Source organism: Podarcis gaigeae (assembly GCF_964106915.1).
Source record: "Podarcis gaigeae genome assembly, chromosome: 5".
NCBI classification, from domain to species: domain Eukaryota; kingdom Metazoa; phylum Chordata; class Lepidosauria; order Squamata; family Lacertidae; genus Podarcis; species Podarcis gaigeae.
In genome coordinates this window covers 12,764,496-12,782,526 of record NC_139681.1, presented here as the reverse complement: position 1 = coordinate 12,782,526, position 18,031 = coordinate 12,764,496, and the positions used below count along the sequence as shown (strand labels likewise).

At 45.5% G+C, this 18,031-nt stretch overlaps 1 protein-coding gene across 1 annotated transcript in view; it reads left to right on the top strand.

Annotated features, from left to right (window-relative positions):
- Positions 1 to 9,343: 9,343 nt before the first annotated feature.
- The window catches only part of CHUK (component of inhibitor of nuclear factor kappa B kinase complex), a 28,528-nt gene continuing 19,840 nt past the window's right edge, over positions 9,344 to 18,031 (top strand). The window contains exons 1-7 of the mRNA XM_083738333.1: positions 9,344 to 9,543; positions 10,701 to 10,795; positions 11,641 to 11,755; positions 12,548 to 12,617; positions 15,262 to 15,350; positions 17,385 to 17,474; positions 17,766 to 17,890. Coding sequence (XP_083594459.1) covers positions 9,424 to 9,543; positions 10,701 to 10,795; positions 11,641 to 11,755; positions 12,548 to 12,617; positions 15,262 to 15,350; positions 17,385 to 17,474; positions 17,766 to 17,890 — 704 coding nt within the window. The 5' untranslated portion in view covers positions 9,344 to 9,423. The remainder of the gene's footprint in view (positions 9,544 to 10,700; positions 10,796 to 11,640; positions 11,756 to 12,547; positions 12,618 to 15,261; positions 15,351 to 17,384; positions 17,475 to 17,765; positions 17,891 to 18,031) is intronic.

Genomic DNA, 18,031 nt, shown 5'->3' with positions numbered 1-18,031 from the left:
TTGGGGCAGATCTGTTGTACAAAGTTGATCTGATGCAAAGGGACATTTTACTCAGGCTGGAAAAAATTGGCCATAATTCGGAAGTGACTGAGCTGGTTAACATCTTCCCTTTAGAGTGATCTGGGCAGTTGATTTGCTTTGCTGTCTCCAGCTTCTTTGCTCTTCTGCTCTCGTCATTCTTGCTGGATTTTTGTTGACCTCTCCGCTTTATTAGGGGCCGATGTGGATGAGAAAGGAATCTCAACTATTTATTCTCCCAGTCTAGCATGAAAGGATTTTCCATTGTAAAGGCTAGGGGCTGCCCTGATGGCACATACTGTCAAAATAAGATAAAAAGGTAAAGGTACCCCTGCCCGTACGGGCCAGTCTTGCCAGACTCTAGGGTTGTGCGCTCATCTCGCTCTATAGGCCGGGAGCCAGCGCTGTCCGCAGACACTTCCGGGTCACGTGGCCAGCGTGACAAGCTGCATCTGGCGAGCCAGCGCAGCAAACGGAACGCCGTTTACCTTCCCGCTGGTAAGCGGTCCCTATTTATCTACTTGCACTTAAGAGTGCTTTCGAACTGCTAGGTTGGCAGGCGATGGGACTGAGCGACGGGAGCGCACCCCGCCGCGGGGATTCGAACCACCGACCATGTGATCGGCAAGTCCTAGGCACTGAGGTTTTACCCACAGCGCCACCCGCGTCCCCTGTCGAAATAAGATGGAAGCATTCAAAAGCAACGCTTGGGAAACAATAGCGTTGGGGCAGATGGGAGAAGATGTTTTAAGGACGTAGCAGTTCACCTGTGAGGCTACATGAGGATTGCTTCCTCGTTGGATTTAATAGAAGAGCAGCCAAGAGTTGAAACTAAATTTTGAAGATGCTCAGGTAGTGAAAAACTGACCTATTCTTATCTAACAGTTTTTATATCAAATGTCTGAGACATTTATCAGGACATTTATCAGGCCCAGATCCTGGTATTGCCCCCCCCCTAATGTATTTCACTGTATTTAGAATAAATTATGCAGGTGTACAGATAATCTGACAAATAACACGGTAAATTGTCCAAATTATTCTCGTCGTCTGCAGTGCTCTGTGATTTGCTTTGTTGCTGTAAAAATAACTACACAGCTCATTGCTCTTAAAATACAAGATTTCAAAAGGAACATGAACACGGATTAATTCTCTTTTATTTTCACATCACCTTTCAAACACGAGAAAAGAGTGTTGAGACACAGTGTCACGAATTGGGCCTCTCCATTTCCCCACATTTTGTATAGGTGAGGGCTACCCATGATTACAAAGTACAGAAGAGGTAATTTTGTAAACATGCTACTTACATGGAAATATCTCGTGTGGAATCTCTCATGAATGAAGCACCCTTCTCGCTCCCACCCCCGAGACACCGGAGACAGCACACGGTACTTGTTATTTAGCTCCACAGATTTCTTACCGAACGTCATAAAATCAAGGTGAAGGATCTTCACATTTGACTTATTACAAAAGCTACCGTAAAAAGTTACTTGTCGCACAAAATGTGGTGCAAAGAGTTGGAACTGGACTGATAAGGACTTGGCGAAATGTGCACACACATTTTAAAACTGTTTTCTTTGTGGCGAGCTAAGCGAAAACCTAAAAACAGGAAAATAAATAACGAAGACTGAACTGGTGCCAGTGTTGGCAGTGACTGCTGAGCAGCGGCAGCTTGGAGCTGTGATGGAGAACGTGTGAGAGGCAGCCCGTGTCTCCTAGCCAGGCACAAGTTGTGTCGTTATTCATTCTGCTGCAGTTGGCCCCTAAGATTTGGCTGTGTGAGACTTCAACCCTAAGCATGCTGCCATCATGGAATAAGTTTCCTTTTAAATTTGTAAACTTGGCTTACAGCTGAAAGAGAGTGGTTTATATTGGCATTTAAATGGACAAGGAGCCACTGACTTCATTGGGCAGCTTAATCCGAAGTGCAGCTCCTGCTATACAGCCAGTTTTAGCTTAAGCTCTTTGAAACTTTTTGTACCGATTTGGACAATCGGTCCATTTTGCCTAGTAGTCTAACTTCTGCTGTTTCTGGGGGTGGGGGGGTGGGGAGCAACCTTAGGCAGAAGTCTTTCTCTGCCTCTGCTACCTGAGATCTCTTTAACTAAAGATTCCAGGGATTGAAGCAGGAACTTTCTACAGTGATACCTTGGTTTAAACAGCTTCGTTTATGAACAACTTGGATTAAGAATGCTGCAAACGCTGAAGTAGGTGTTTTGGTTTGTGAACTTTGCCTTGGAAGCGGAAGATGTCGAGTGTGTTCCATTTCTAAATTGAGTCCCTGGCTGCTATGGGAAAGCACGCCTTGGTTTAAGAACACTTTGGTTTAAGAACGGACTTCCAGAATGGATTGTTTGTAAACCAAGGTACCACTGTATATGCAAATCATGAGCCCTGCCACTGAGCTATAGCACTTCCCCCGTGTGTCCCACCCCCACCCCCCCGCCATGGATGGCTATAGCTGATCATCCTGAACTTTAATAAAGCCATATTAGTGTAGAGGTGCAAGTGGTTCACACTTCTAGTTCATGTACCTCTGATCCATCCCCAATAGCTGTTTAACCTTCCCTTGTACACAAGGGGGCAGCTCTCATATTTTGGCTATGGAGAAGATGAATATGGAACTCCAAGAGGCACGTAGTATTTTCCCTTCCTGTTCCCTTTCCATAATAGTGAAAACCACTCTTAGTCTGTACGTTCTGGAAGGGCTACGTATAGGTCTGAAGTTGTTGAGTGTGCCCTGCTTGACGGCAGTTGAATATGCATACATACAGCTATCTTTTGCTCGGGATTTGGGTGGCGCTGTGGGTTAAACCACAGAGCCTAGGACTTGCCGATCAGAAGGTCAGCAGTTCGAATCCCTGTGACGGGGTGAGCTCCCATTGCTCAGTCCCTGCTGCTGCCAACCTAGCAGTTCAAAAGCATGTCAAAGTGCAAGTAGATAAATAGGTACCACTCCAGCAGGAAGGTAAATGGCGTTTCCGTGCACTGCTCTGGTTCACCAGAAGCAGCTTAGTCATGCTGGCCACATGACCAGCTGTACGCCGGCTCCCTTGGCCAATAAAGCAAGATGAGCGCCGCAACCCCACAGTCGGCCACGACTGGACCTAATGGTCAGGGGTCCCTTTACCTTACTTTATCTTTTGCACCTTTTTTCTTTCTTACAATGACCCCTTCTTACTTCAACCATTCCTAGTACTTTAACAGAGCCTGTGCAACTCAATGGTGGTCACAGTAAGTTAGCACAATAAATAACTCCCATCTGTTTGAAGGGCCATAGGGTTGGGAGGTAATCGATCGCCCTCACAAGGAGAGGGCACCGTTCCTTCCTGCATCACAGTAAAGCACCATGCTTAGAAAATCCCTCCTGGGAAATCTGGCAGTAACAGGAGGAATCTAGAAATCTTTTGAGCACCTTCGGAATCAGGCACAGGGCAGGAATTTGGCTAAACCCGGGTGACAACAGCAACTGATATGGCTTTAAACGTGGTGCTGGTCTGAGTGACATGGCTCCCACAGGATTATATCGCTCCCGAGAGACTGGGCACCATAAAAGGGTGGGGAACACAATTTGATACCTTGTGTAAGGAAACCAGATTCAGATAACCCGAATACAGCACCTTTTGGCAAATAGCACATCCAACCCCCCCATTGTAATTCCAGCATTCCTTATAGGAAGCATCTATGTTCGAGCCCGAATCACGGAAAGGAACAACCCAGAGTAGTTGCTCCACAGTAAAATTGGAGAACATTGGGGAAAGGTTGGGGAGGACAGAGTAAAGGCCCCTTGCAGGCAGTGCCCCCCCCCCCTTAGAGGGTAAAGAATCTGGCCACGCACAGCAGGCAGGCAGGCAGATATGAAAGGTGCCAGGATTCGGCACCCGAGGTCCACGCCCGATAGTTGTAACTGCCCTCGCCGGTGCTGTTGCCAGACTGTGCCTCTGCATATTCCGGGCCGCCCTCGCCAGCGGACCTCATCCTGCCGGCAGCCACGGCCGAGGCCGCTCCTGCAGCCGCGCCACCTGCTGCCGCCGCAGCCGCCACCCGTAGTCCTGAGCTGTAGCGGGTTGAAGATTTTGACCGCCGCGTGCTGCCACGGGTGCTACCCCTTGCTGCCCCTCGGGCACCACCACGCCCTCCTTTGCAACTGATGCCTTCGAAGAAGACGGCAAGCAGCAGAATGAGAGTCCAGCAGATGGCTGTGCTCCATTTCATCCTCGCGGGAAAGTGGGTCAGGCCTGTAGTGAAACGGAAATGGGCGCATCAGCAGCAATGTTTGAAAAACAGGACACCCTAAGCGGCATGTTTGAATGTGAGGATGCCCCCCTACCCGAGTCTCGGGTAAATTAATGCTAGAGCCACGATACAGTGGTACCTCGAGTTACATATGCTTCAGGTTACAGACTCTGCTAACCCAGAAACAGTGCTTCAGGTTAAGAACTTTGCTTCAGGATAAGAACAGAAATTGTGCTCCAGCGGCACGGCGGCAGCAGGAGGCCCCATTAGCTAAAGTGGTGCTTCAGGTTAAGAACAGTGTCAGGTTAAGAACAGACCTCTGGAACGAATTAAGTACTTAACCCGAGGTACCACTGTACAATGGTACCACAGGTTACATACGCTTCAGGTTACATACGCTTCAGGTTACAGACTCTGCTAACCCAGAAATAGTGCTTCAGGTTAAGAACTTTGCTTCAGGATAAGAACAGAAATTGTGCTCCAGTGGCACGGCGGCAGCAGGAGGCCCCATTAGCTAAAGTGGTGCTTCAGGTTAAGAACAGTGTCAGGTTAAGAACAGACCTCTGGAACGAATTAAGTACTTAACCCGAGGTACCACTGTACAATGGTACCACAGGTTACATACGCTTCAGGTTACATACGCTTCAGGTTACAGACTCTGCTAACCCAGAAATAGTGCTTCAGGTTAAGAACTTTGCTTCAGGATAAGAACAGAAATTGTGCTCCAGTGGCACGGCGGCAGCAGGAGGCCCCATTAGCCTGAAGTGGTGCTTCAGGTTAAGAACAGTTTCAGGTTAAGAACAGACCTCCGGAACGAATTAAGTACTTAACCCAAGGTACCACTGTATTTACATACTGCATTTCTCTGTCACCCAAGTGCCAACGTCCTCTGTCCAGAGCACAAAATATTAGCTAAAACTGCAAAATTTAAGTGTGCACAAAATTAAACCTGAAATCTGAAACAGGTTAACTAAAACAGCCTCGACATGAAAGCAAAGCCAAACAGGACAGCAGTGCAAAGGGTCTGAAAAACACTTAAGGCACGTTAAAGACTAAAATGTCTGCCGGGATAAGATGCTTGGCGATGGAGGCAAGGCGATATAGGTGCCAGGCGAAGCTTTGCATCTCTTGCAACCCCTTGCCTCACCTCCTCCTGCAGCAGCACTCAAGAGGGGAAAGGCAGCAGGATATAAACGTGGGCAACCTGATAAAATACACAACATGCAGCCATCGCCGTGCTAGTACCACTGGTTACCTAAGAAACACGGTCCCTTTGTGCTTAGCCAAAGCAAGAGCGAGCCTGGGCTTCTCTGCGCCACGGAACGTGCGCCTAGGGCGCAATTGGCACACCAGGATCACGCCGGGAAGGCGGCAGGGGCCAAGGCAATGCCCGCGGCCAGGAGAATGAGAGGTGGGGTGGGGGGAGAGGGGGAGAAGGAACCCCAGGGTCAGCGGGCGCCCCTTCACGCGCACCCGGTAAAGGGGGAGGCCGCCGTAGCCTCCTCGCCCTGCATGCAAGGATACTGTTCCTGCCGCCCCCACCGGCCGCCAGGGGTGCCAACTTGTAGAAAAGATTGGAGGGGCCAGGTAAGCCCCACCCCACATCATTGATCGCACGACGGGGCGCACCCAAACCATTGGATGGGCAATGCCCATTTTTTTGCGGCAGCCCCTGCAAATATTTTATGGGGGGCAGCGAAGGGACCTCGGCCCCAGTACGTGCTGCAGCCCCCCAGCACCACTTCTCAGCCCCACTCCCGAGGCCCTAGCGCTGCCCTACTTCCCCCCCCCACCCCACCTCCGCTTTGCCGCATCCATGGCAGGGCCAAAGCGCGACAGGCGTCCGCTCGAGGGGCTGGCTCCGCTTACCGCGCGCCCCTGGCAAGCGGATCCACCGGGTCCCCGGGATCCCGCGCACCTTGCCTGCAGGCAGCACCCGCAGGCGGCGGGGAGGCGAGGATCTGCCGGCTGCCGCGATGGATAGGGGGTTCCTCCGCCGTCCTCTTGCCCTACGGAGGGAGGCGAACCCGATTCGCACGATGCCTGCAGCCCGAGCCCGCGGGGGAGCGCACGGACCGGAGCTAGCTAGCGCGCGCTCTCCGTCTCTCTCTCTCTCGGTGCGCGCCTCCCGCCGTGCCCACGTTCCCAGTGCACGCGTCGCCGCCCCCGCATCTTGTGGCTGGGGGAGGGGGGCCCACCAACACGCTCGGGGCGCTGCAGCATCCCCACCGTTTAAAGCAGAAACGCGTCTCCAGTGAGAACGATGGCAGTGATCAATTGCAATCACAGAACGGCCGAGTTGGAAGGGGTCCCCAGAGTCATCTAGTCGAGCCTCCTGCAATGCGGGTATCTTTTGTCCAAAGTTGGGCTGCAACCCACGACCCTCAGATGAAGAGTCTCGTGATCTACGGACTGGGCCACCAAATCTCGTAGCATAATTAAAATGCAAGGTGGATTTCTGAAGATGATTTCATTCATTTCAACAGTGTTGATGGTGTAACAATGGATTTACTGAATGGTTTAGTTCATGTAAAAATATGCAGGGATGTACGGTCTGCAGAAGGGACGCTGGTGGCGCTGTGGGTTAAACCACAGAGCCTAGGGTTTGCTGATCAGAAGGTCAGCGGTTCAAATCCCCACGACGGGGTGAGCTCCCGTCGCTCGGTCCCTGCTCCTGCCAACTTAGCAGTTCGAAAGCACACCAGTGCAAGTAGATAAATAGGTACCGCTGTGGCGGGAAGGTAAACGGCGTTTCTGTGCGCTGCTATGGTTCGCCAGAAGCAGCTTAGTCATGCTGGCCACATGAACCAGAAGCTGTACACTGGCTCCCTCGGCCAATAAAGCGGGATTGACCCCAGAGTCAGCCAGGACTGGACCTAATGGTCAGGGGTCCCTTTATGGTCTGCAAAATGAACCAGGGAAAAAGAAGAAGGGAAGTCATTGATTTAAGGTTGTCTAAATGACTATCTTGAAATCTAAATTAGAATTTTTAAAAAAATAAAAACTGTATTTTTTAAAACAAAAAGAATTCCTTCCAGTAGCACCTTAAAGACCAACTACGTTAGTTCTTGGTATGAGCTTTCGTGTGCATGCACACTTCTTCAGATAAGAAGTGTGCATGCACACGAAAGCTCATACCAAGAACTAACTTAGTTGGTCTTTAAGGTGCTACTGGAAGGAATTTTTTTGTTTTGACTATGGCAGACCAACACGGCTACCTATCTGTAACTGTATTTTTTTAAAAATGCAAGTTGAGAGCATGGGCGTAGCCAGAATGTATGTTTTTTTTGGGGGGGTCAGGTTTCACGTTAGGCAGGCAGAACCTCAATTAGTTTAGTATTATTACTGATTTACTTGATTTAGGGTGGGGGGGGGGACAGCTGCCCCCTGGGTAAGAATGGGCAGGTGGGGGTGGGTATCCTTCCTGCAGTGTGATGCTAACACTTCTCTCGTCACCCTTCGAGAACAATTTTTGTGGCCGAAGTGGACCAATGGGAATTTCAGGTCCTGGCTTAATGGTCTTAACTGGGCGAGGCATGGCGAGGGGGAAAACCGAGAATAAAATATAAAATACTGGCAAAAAATTATAAATCTTAATGAAATAAGTGTTGGAAATGCAAAAAGAAGGTTCTTTTTATCATATGTGGTTGTCTGGTAGAAAGGTTAAATCTTCTTGGGAAATGATATTTAATGAATTGAAAAGACGTTTAAAATAATGTTTGTAAAAAAACAAGAACCAGAAGCTTTTCTTTTGGGAATTATAGGGGCAGAATTATACCTAAACTGTATAGAAACTTATTCAGCGGCAAAAATGTTACACGCACCAAAATGGAAAGAAGCAGAAGTCCCAGCAAAGGAAGAATGGCTACAAAAACTTACGAATATGCAGAAATGGCAAAACTTACTGGAAGAATAAGAAATCAAGGCAACAAATGTTTCGTGAAGGAATGGAAATGGTTTATTGATTATTTACAGATAAATTGTGAGCAGATAAGATCATAAAAGAAAATAGAAACAAAAATTAAAAAATTGGAGTGTATACTGTTTCATGGTGGTTGTTGTTTTAACTCACTCAAATCGTGGCACAATCATGGGGTCTATTTCAGCAGCCGTCGTGCTTAAGACATTTACTTGGGAATAAGCACCACTTCCTGAAAACAAACGTAAGATATTAGAACGGATATTAGTCTTGTTAGCAGGGGCTGGGAGCTGGAATCCAAAAACAGGAGGTCTGGATCACAGGTCAGCAAACTTTTTCAGCAGGGGGCCAGTCCACTGTCCCTCAGACCTTGTGGGGGGCCAGACTATTTTTTTTTTTTTTGAGGGGGGAAATGAATGAATTCCTATGCCCCACAAATATCCCAGATATGCATTTTAAATAAAAGCACACATTCCGCTCATGTGAAAACACTAGGCAGGCCCCACAAATAACCCAGAGATGCATTTTAAATAAAAGGACACATTCTACTCATGTAAAAACACGCTGATTCCCGGACCGTCCGCGGGCCAGACTGAGAAGGCGATTGGGCCGGATCCAGCCCCTGGGCCTTAGTTTGCCTACCCATGCTTTAAAAAAAAAAAATGTTTAGGGGTACTCTTATTTTGACTCAAGAAAATCACCATTTTATAGTTCAAAACTGGAAAAATAAATACAGCAAATGGACAAATTCACAAAATGTTTAGGGGTAAGCGTACCCCCAGAAAAAAACAGTGTGTGTGTGTGTGTGTGTGTATATGTATAATCATAATTACTGTTATGTTATAATATTATAAATATAATAATATTATAAATCAAAATATTATTATATATAAGTGTCATACGGTTAGCCTGCTCGGTTCTGTATTCTACCCAGATGAGATCCCTGCTTGGCAGGGGGTTGGACTAGATGACCCGGAGGGGTCCCATTCCAACTCAACGATTCTATTGAAAACGCAGCATGAGAGACACAGAGAGAGCTCATTGGTGGAAAGGGAGAGGAGAAGCAAAGCTCCGCCCCTTGCCCCTCCCCCTCTCCAGGGAGCGCTTCCCTCCCTCCCTCCGCCCACGATCCGGCACGGAGACGCCGGCGGCCTCTGGGCCTGCCCCCAAGTCTCGCGAGAGTTGGCGCGGTCTCGGCTGTGAGGCGAGCGGCGGGAGTCAGGGGCGGCGCAGGCCGCGCGGAGGGAGGGAGGATGGAGAGGCCGCCGTCCCTCCGCGGGGGTCCGCCCGGCAGCGCCGCCTGCGAGCCCTGGGAGATGCGGGAGCGGCTCGGCACCGGCGGCTTCGGCAACGTCTCGCTCTACCAGCACCGGGTGGGTTCGCGGGGGCGGGAGGGGGGGGGCGGGAGCCGCCTCAGGAGGCGGGGGGGGGGGCGAACGCGAAGCAACTCGGCCCTTTCGTGGCCTTCGGAACTCCCCGCCTCTTGATAGCAAGGCGCGCAGGCGCCCTCCCTGCGCTGTGGCAGTGCTGGGTTTACGGATGTATAAGCTAAACAAGCTATAGCTTAGGGCCCCACTCTCTTGGGGGTGTACATTTCCAAAATATTAGATGAAAAACTAATAAAACCTACATGAAGCAACAGTGTTTTGTGTTGTGTAGGCTCCTATTTGTTATGTGCAAATGGCTTGAGATACCTATTAGGTCCGTAAATTGACATATAGCATATATTCAACACGAAAAACAGTGATGGCAGTTTGTTGTTGACAAAGGGCAGCTGGAAATATAAAGGGCCCCATTACCTTCAGTAGCTTAGGGCCTCATCAAGCCTAAATCCGTCCCTGTGCTGTGGTTTTATATTAATTGTGGTGGTGGTCTGTTGTTGTTGTCTTCTGTTGTTGTTTGTTTATTAAATTTATATACCACACAATACCTGGAGGTCTCAGGGTGGTTCACAGACACACACACACACAATCAAAATAAAAACAGCAACCCAATAACCCCCCCTATGTCTGTCAATATGTAGTATTCTTATTTGTTTGTTTGTTTATTCAGAAAAGAGAAGGGGGGGGTAACCATAATAGTAAGTAAATAGAAAAAAGGGCTGAACAAACCAATAATTTTTATGACGAAAGGATACACTTATAAACCAGCCTAACAGATTTATGGGGAAATGGGTGGGGTTTGGGTCTTTTTGTTAATGTTTCCGAATGATACATTAACAATACATATTGTTCAGCTTTATGCTGCTTTCAAACCTGCTTTCACATTCGGGAACATTTCTGTATGTTTTCATCTTCAGTTTATTTTGTTTATCACCTTAAAGAAAAGAAGTTCAGTAGGATACCTCTTTGATGCTTTCCCTTAATTTTCCACAAAAGGGGCTTAAAACGAAAGCAAGGGCAGTTGGTGTATCCCAGAAGGGGATAGCTATAGTCCTAAAAATGCCTGGACAGCTCCTTATAGATGCGGAATATGCTGCTGCGGTAATACATTTTACCCTCTCTTGTGGTTTCTCTCCTGTCAATTGTAGGATCTGGGTACGAAGATAGCAATCAAGTCATGTCGCTTGGAACTAAGTGTGAAAAACAAAGATCGGTGGTGCCATGAGATCCAGATCATGAAAAAGTAGGTCCTTCCTTGGAGGTTTTTAAGCAGAGGTTGCATGGCCATCTGTCATGTATGATCTAGCTGAGATTCCCCCTGGGGTCCCTTCCAGCTCTACAGTTCTGTGAGTCAATGGTTGCATTTCTGTCACCATTAACCCAAAGGTTGGATCTTTCCTGGTGGGTCCCCCTGAAAGCTGTTTCAATGGATCTTATCCATGCCAAGATATCTGCTAAACTTGGAATCCACTGGTGGAGAGACAAGACCAATCTATCTCTCACATCCAGGGTACAACTACATACAGACACAGTCGTGGGGTTGTGAAGACGAAGGGCTGAAGGAAAGATATTCTGCTAGTTGTAGACAATCGTAACCAGTCATATTTTGCCCCGAGGAAGATGTATCTGAAATGCGTTTGGCATTTGTTGGTTCCGATTTTGCACATCTCAGCACCCATTTTGAAGTTTTGCTGCTTCTTCATTGTTATTTTAGTGTCCCCTTCCGAATTCTTCTTTTTGCCTGGTGGGTAGAGGGATGTTGTAATGGCTGCTGCTGTGCTCCAAGAGGCTTGTTTGGAAGCAGAAGGCATATCAGCCATACAGTTGCTGTTCTTTGAGAGTCACCACTCAACCCTGTAGCAGCATCTTCCATTGGAAGGCTTGCCACTACAGCTGCTGTGCTGCTTCTCAGAATACCCATCTTATTTTTCAAACTGCATAGGCTTGATTAAGCGAAGTTTGGTTTTATCTATCCCAGTTTTCAAAACAAAATGTTTGATACCGTGCTGCTTCATGAAATTCAGAAGGATTGTCTGTAGTAGCATGCATTTTCAGAATACGTCCAATTTCTTCCCTTCGTTTATTTAGGCTGAACCATCCCAATATTGTAAAAGCCTGTGAAGTGCCTGACGAGATGAATTTCCTTGTCAATGATGTCCCACTTTTGGCTATGGAATATTGCTGCAAAGGAGATCTCAGGAAGGTACGTCCTGTTTCTTTGACTACTGATGCAGTTTAGATTTTGGGTTCCAGACTATAGCTGGGCGCAGTATGTGGAGAAGGGTGATGTGCTGTTATCAGGGAGCATGGAAGAAGTAAGTGTGCAACTGTCAAACTAGATGGGATAAGGGAAACAAATGGTACCCCTTCGTTCAAGTTCAGGCAACCTTTTTATGTTGTATTCCCTGAGGGCTGCATACCAGTGTTGGGTGGGGCTGGAACCTGTGATGGATGGGACCAAAACAAGGCCACGCTTAATTCTCTCAAAAGCAAATGATACTTTTGAGAGCCTTGGGCACCATCTGACATCACAGTGAGTCAGGTTTGGCCCACCAAGGGTGGGAAGATAACTCTCTGACCTGCTGACCAGAAAAGGTTCCCCATCCTTGGTTTAGGTAGACCAGAACACCCTCAGAAATTACTTTTCCTTTAGCCTTTTATTTTATTCGAAACTACCCTGAAGGCCTGTTACCAGGCAGAAAGGCAGGATATAAGTATATTAAAGAAATAAGTAGTCTTGGAACCAGGCAGTGCCCCTCCATTTTAAACATAACAACTGTATAGGACGGTTTTCTGCTTTAAAGATGTTTGTGGACAATACGATAGATTGCTGAAGTAGATCCTCACTTTAAGTGTATACAGAGGCTTCTTTCATATAGGTTTTGTGTTCTCCAAGCAATTGCTTGCTCATAAATTTTTTCGTTCTTAGAAGGGTGTACAGTATATTGATGGCTGAACTGTATATCAAATGTCAGCCTTTTATCCTTCCTTGTAGCTGTTGAACTTACCGGAAAATTGCTGCGGCCTTAAAGAGAGTCAAATACTTTCTCTTCTTAGCGACATCGGTAAGTCAGCTGTTCCCTTTTGTGCATTTGCGACAAGCCTTTGTGGTTCTCAGACTGCTAATTTTGCCTTGAAACTTAGGATGCACAAATCCCTTTAATTTTAGCATTTGTTTGTTTATTTTATTTATAAAACTTATATACCACTTGATTGTAAAAAAAACCTCAGAGTACTCATGACCTCATATGACTTTCCTTAGCTTGCCTAATTGATTCTGATAGCACTATTTGAATGTAAAATTATTTTGGATTCAATAGGTCGGAAATTTTTTTTGTCACCAGTAAGAATGATGGTGCATACTGAACTGGAGGAGGCACACCAAATGATGGAAGTAGAACCTAGCCATCATTAGGAGGGACAGAGAAAGCTTTCCTTTTAACGTCTGCCCCAACACTCCTTCCATTTTGGCAGTTCAGGAAATGCGGGCCATGCACTTTCAAATGATGTCTAGAAATATGAATTCTAAAATGAAAACAAATTTTTGCCTTAGATTCTAATCTCAGTTTAGGATTCAGACATGATACCCCTAACTATATTGTTCTGTCATTGACCACATTCACGTGTAACAACAAACCAGGCTTTATTCCTTATTATGTATTGGTGCATACTGCCCAGTCATTCTGTGTGCTCCTCCCTGAGTAGAATAAAGAAACCAAGATGACTAGGCTTCCTGTTTCATCCATCTAGGTCTGATACTCCCTAACATGCCTAACTCACTTGTTGCTGTAGCCTAACTGAGCAGATATCAATCTTACCAGACTATCACTGTCTGGGACAGAGTACAGCTGCTTTACTAGCCTAAGATGGAAAAAAGTACTCCACACCACTGAGGACACTTGACCTCGAGGTTTGCTGTTTACTGCAATGCAATATACATAAGGCTGCCTTTGAAGACAAATTGGAAACTGCAGCTGGTGCACAATTGGCTAGGTTGTTCACCCGGGTGGAATGGTTTGAGCACATAACGCCAATCCTAGCATAGTTGCATTGGCTGCCAGTTTCCGAGCCCAATTCAAAGTGCTGGTTTTGACCTATAAAGCCTTTTGCCAGTCAGAACCCCAGTACATCAAGGACTGCCTCTCTCCACATGAAGCCGGACTCTGCACTCATCATCTGAGGTTCTTCTCCATGTGCCTTTTCTGAGAGAGGAACAGAGGGTGGTGATATGAGAACCAGTGTTCTCTGTGGTGGCTCTCTAACAGAGAGCATGTTGTCCCCAGAGAGTGGTGCCTGATGCAATCTTTATTTGTAGGGAGCAGCCAAAAGCGTTTCGATTCACCCGGGCCTTTAGACCTTAATTTTCTGCTCATCTTTTAGTGGGGTGGGGTTCAGCTGGGTCTGTTTTTCTGTATTACTTACATATTTTAGGATGTTTTATCCTTGTTTTTAATGCTGATTTCTGTAAGTTGCTTTCACTTTTCGGGGTGGGGAGTTTCTAATAAAATATAACATATAATAAGGCTGAATCAAGGAGTAGTCCCAGGCTAGCAACCTGATAATTTAGGGAGGTTGCCATTCTGTTCAAAACAGGAGAAAATTGACATTGACACTAGAATAACAACATTTCCACCTCCAAAAACTTCAATACATATTATAAGTCGCATAAAAACTATACATGCTTTGTTTTATGTTTTATTTACACCATTTGTATACCACTTAATATATAAGAAAATATCTCTAAGCAGTGTATAGAAAACTGAAACAACAACAAAGAACTTAAAGAAAAAATAGGACAAAAATCCAGTTCATACAAAAATATTACTGTATAACAAGCACCTTATTTAAACAACTCAACATTTAGAGCTAAACCATAAAATGCAGGAGAATAAGAATACAGCAGTACATGAAACACTAGTATGAAATAAAACCAGTCACAAAATGCTGAGTGCTTCCAATATTTCACAATTGGTGATTAAAATTGCGCAGAATATTAACAAATGTGGGATGCTCAAAATGTGAAGAGCGGCATGCTAAAATCCCCCAGCCTGTGATGTTGTTCAGAGTCCCCTGTATTAGGCATTTGGATTTTGTAATACTTTCTGTCAGTGTTAAGCAGCGCTCAATGCAATTCACAGAATAAGAATAAATATAACACTGTTGGCCCTGACATCTATGTCATGTAGGTCCCTGACCTGCCATTCCCTGACAGCCCTGCATTTCATATAGATGCCTCTACTCAAAAACCTATGTACAACACATATATTGGGGGGGGGGGCAGGGTAATGGAACCCCACTGTGCATTCTACATATGGAACCCTTTGGTGTGGCTAGTGTGTGAGGAGGGCTAAAATTGCATTAAAATCCATTTCTTATCTTGAGGATTCATGTAATGCCTCTCCTCCAAAAAAACAAGCAACAACAATCTCATTCACATGTAAGACAGTTTCAGCACAGAAATACAAATAATCTAAATGATCCGCTACTACTAGAACCCTTGTCAGATGGTTTATTCAAAGCTGGCTGGTAGAGTAGAACTGAAAAAATGCACATTCGGCTAGAGTAATTTCATCCTCCCGGACCTCCATCTATGTTCTGCTGTTTATATACTTTCATAGATAGTCAAAGAAAGACTGGATGTCAATTTTTCTAAAAGGTATTTTTCTCCTTAACATCCCCCTCCCCTTCCAAAACATATTGGACTTCTAGGTTATGGTATCCAGTACTTGCATGAAAACAGAATAATACACAGGGACCTAAAACCTGAGAATATTGTTCTTCAGGAAGAAGGTGGAAAAGTAAGTGACATGCCTTGGATGATCTGAGCAGATTATCTAGAAGTATTAATTTTGCTTGGATGCAATAAGAAGTACATCTGTGGCCTACTTTTCAGCCATCAGCTGCAAAATCTGGTGTATAGTTTCAATATTCTGACTGGAATCCTTTAGTAGTGTCAGTGATGTGGAGGATAAAGGGAAAGTTTGTATAGCTCTGCTATGGGTCTACTTCGTAATTATTCAGCTGTTGTGTTGCGGAGGGGGTGGAGTTTGAAGCAAACTAATAAGAGGCAGAAGACAGGAGTGCCTGGCGTGCTCTGGTCCATGGGGTCACGAAGAGTCGGACCCGACTAAACGACTAAACAACAACAAAATGAGAGGCAGGGAATTTGCTGGGACTATTGGGACCACCTTGATTCTTTTTGACCATCTTCTGCAGAGGAGGGAATGGGATAAGAAGTTGAAGTGAGTACCAGTTCTACCGGGGAACCTCAAGGATAGAAACAAAAGAGTTGGGAGATCTGAGCTATCTGCTGCAGAACCCCCTACACCCTGCTTAGGCTGTGCCAGATAAGCTATGGTAAAGTTCTCCTTGAGGTGAATCGGATGGAATTTACTCATACTTTGGCTTTCTGCACACAGGCGCAATGAGGGAAGTACTTTCCTGTGATCAGATCCCCCCTTTCTCCCCAGATTGGCACCTCAATGGGAGTGTGCTAATCAGGTGGGAACACCTATGAGGTTGATCTTGCCCTATGTGCAGAATTAGGCCATGCTTCTCCATGACTTGGCATTGCACCTTGAGCCAGCTTCCACAGCACTGGGTACATTTGAACAGAGTCTCTTGACTGTCATCTTTGTGGGGAGTAAATTTTCAAATTTTCCTAGTGCTAGTAGCCCTGGTAGGTTCCTCATCTTTCTACTGCAATGCCATTTGTTTCACTTTGTGCAATTCTCTGGGGCTATGTGCTGTTACGGCCCTCTGTGACAGTTGAATCAAATGGTTAAGGGGGTGGTGTATGGATGTTCCCTGCCTTGCCCGTGTGGAGGAGGGAGGGAGGGAAGGAAGGAAGTAGTTTATTGCTCTTAAGTGGTGCAATCCAATACAAGGGAGGATTATGTTTAAAACTGAATAAATTGAGCTAGACAGCAGATTACAGTTCAGTAATGATTTCAGGTTGGTGAGATTCTGGGGCAAGAGTAGTATGGATAATGACTGTTAGTTTACGTCATTGAGTCCTGCTAAAGCAACTAATCAGACTGTTCTGGTTGTAGACTTCAGAATGGAAGATCAGAAGTCAGCATGGAGATGGCAAAGACTGGTTAAAAGATTGCAGTATAAAAGAAATGACATTAATTGTAAAAACACAAATTCCCCTCCTTGTAAATATCTTTAGTAAATGTGAAGTCTTTGTGCTATGGGTATCTAGGCATGGGTGAGTTTTCCATAGTCAGTGGGTGTTGGTTTTAACCACAGATTCACAGTGAAAAGCAAGGGAAAAAAAGGAATCAAATATGAACCTGTTCTTAAAAACCAAAGAGAGAGAGAAATATGAACCTTAAGCTGCAGGCTATGAGAGGTAGTTTAACAAACACCAGTAAAACAGAATAAAGTACCTATGAAGACTTGGGTGAGAATTGCAATTCTGTCACACAGAGTTTAAGGTGATATTCAGATGTCAAAAGACAGCTGGCAAAATTAAAAGTAAGGGAAAGTAAAAAGAGATGGCTTGGCATTCTTGAGGCTGCTTAGGGCCATGGAAGAATTTCCTAAAGTGTGGAGAGGAAAGGAAAGAGCCAAAAACATGGAGGAGAAGTAAGAAGTTTGTAAAGAAACATGAAGGATGGGGAGACAAGAAAATGGGTCTGTACGTCACTTTGGTACCAAGTAGTTGAAAAGTGGTTGAGGCATTTTGTTAATAAATTTAATTTAACTGAGCAAATGGCAGAGCTCCTAAAACTGACATGGGTGAAGATGTTTGATTTGATGTTGAAAGCAGCAGAAAGGTCAAGTAGCATAAATGAAGAATATACTGTATTTGATTTCATTTCCAGATAATTCACAAAATAATAGACTTGGGATATGCCAAGGATCTGGATCAAGGAAGCTTATGCACCTCTTTTGTTGGGACCTTACAGTATTTGGTAAGACCTTTAAAGATGTAGTGCACTGCAGCAAAAACTGCCCCCGTTTTTATTTCTATGCATTATACATTCCATCCCTTAACTATAGAATTATAGCAAAATACTTGCAGTGTTCTTCGTAATTTTTTTTGTATTGGGAAGTTTTTAACGTTTGATGTCTCGCTGTATTTTTATATTATGTTGGAAGCCACCCAGAGTGGCTGGGACAACCCAGTCAGATGGGCAGGGTATAAATCATAAAAATTATTATTATTGCCATTGTTATTGCTTCTTGTTTACTTTTTTTTTAAGGCACCAGAACTCTTTGATAATAAGCCATATACAACTTCTGTAGACTTCTGGAGCTTTGGAACTGTTGTCTTTGAGAGCATTGCAGGATTTAGACCATTTTTACATAACCAGCAGCCTTTTACCTGGTAAGAGTTTTGTTTCTCAAACTAACGGGCTACTGGACAATTGCCTACCTTTCCTGTCCACCTGAGAAGAGCTAATAGAGTAAAGTCATGTCAGTGTTGCATATACCTGGGAAGCCCCTCTTTTGGAAGTGAACTACTTGG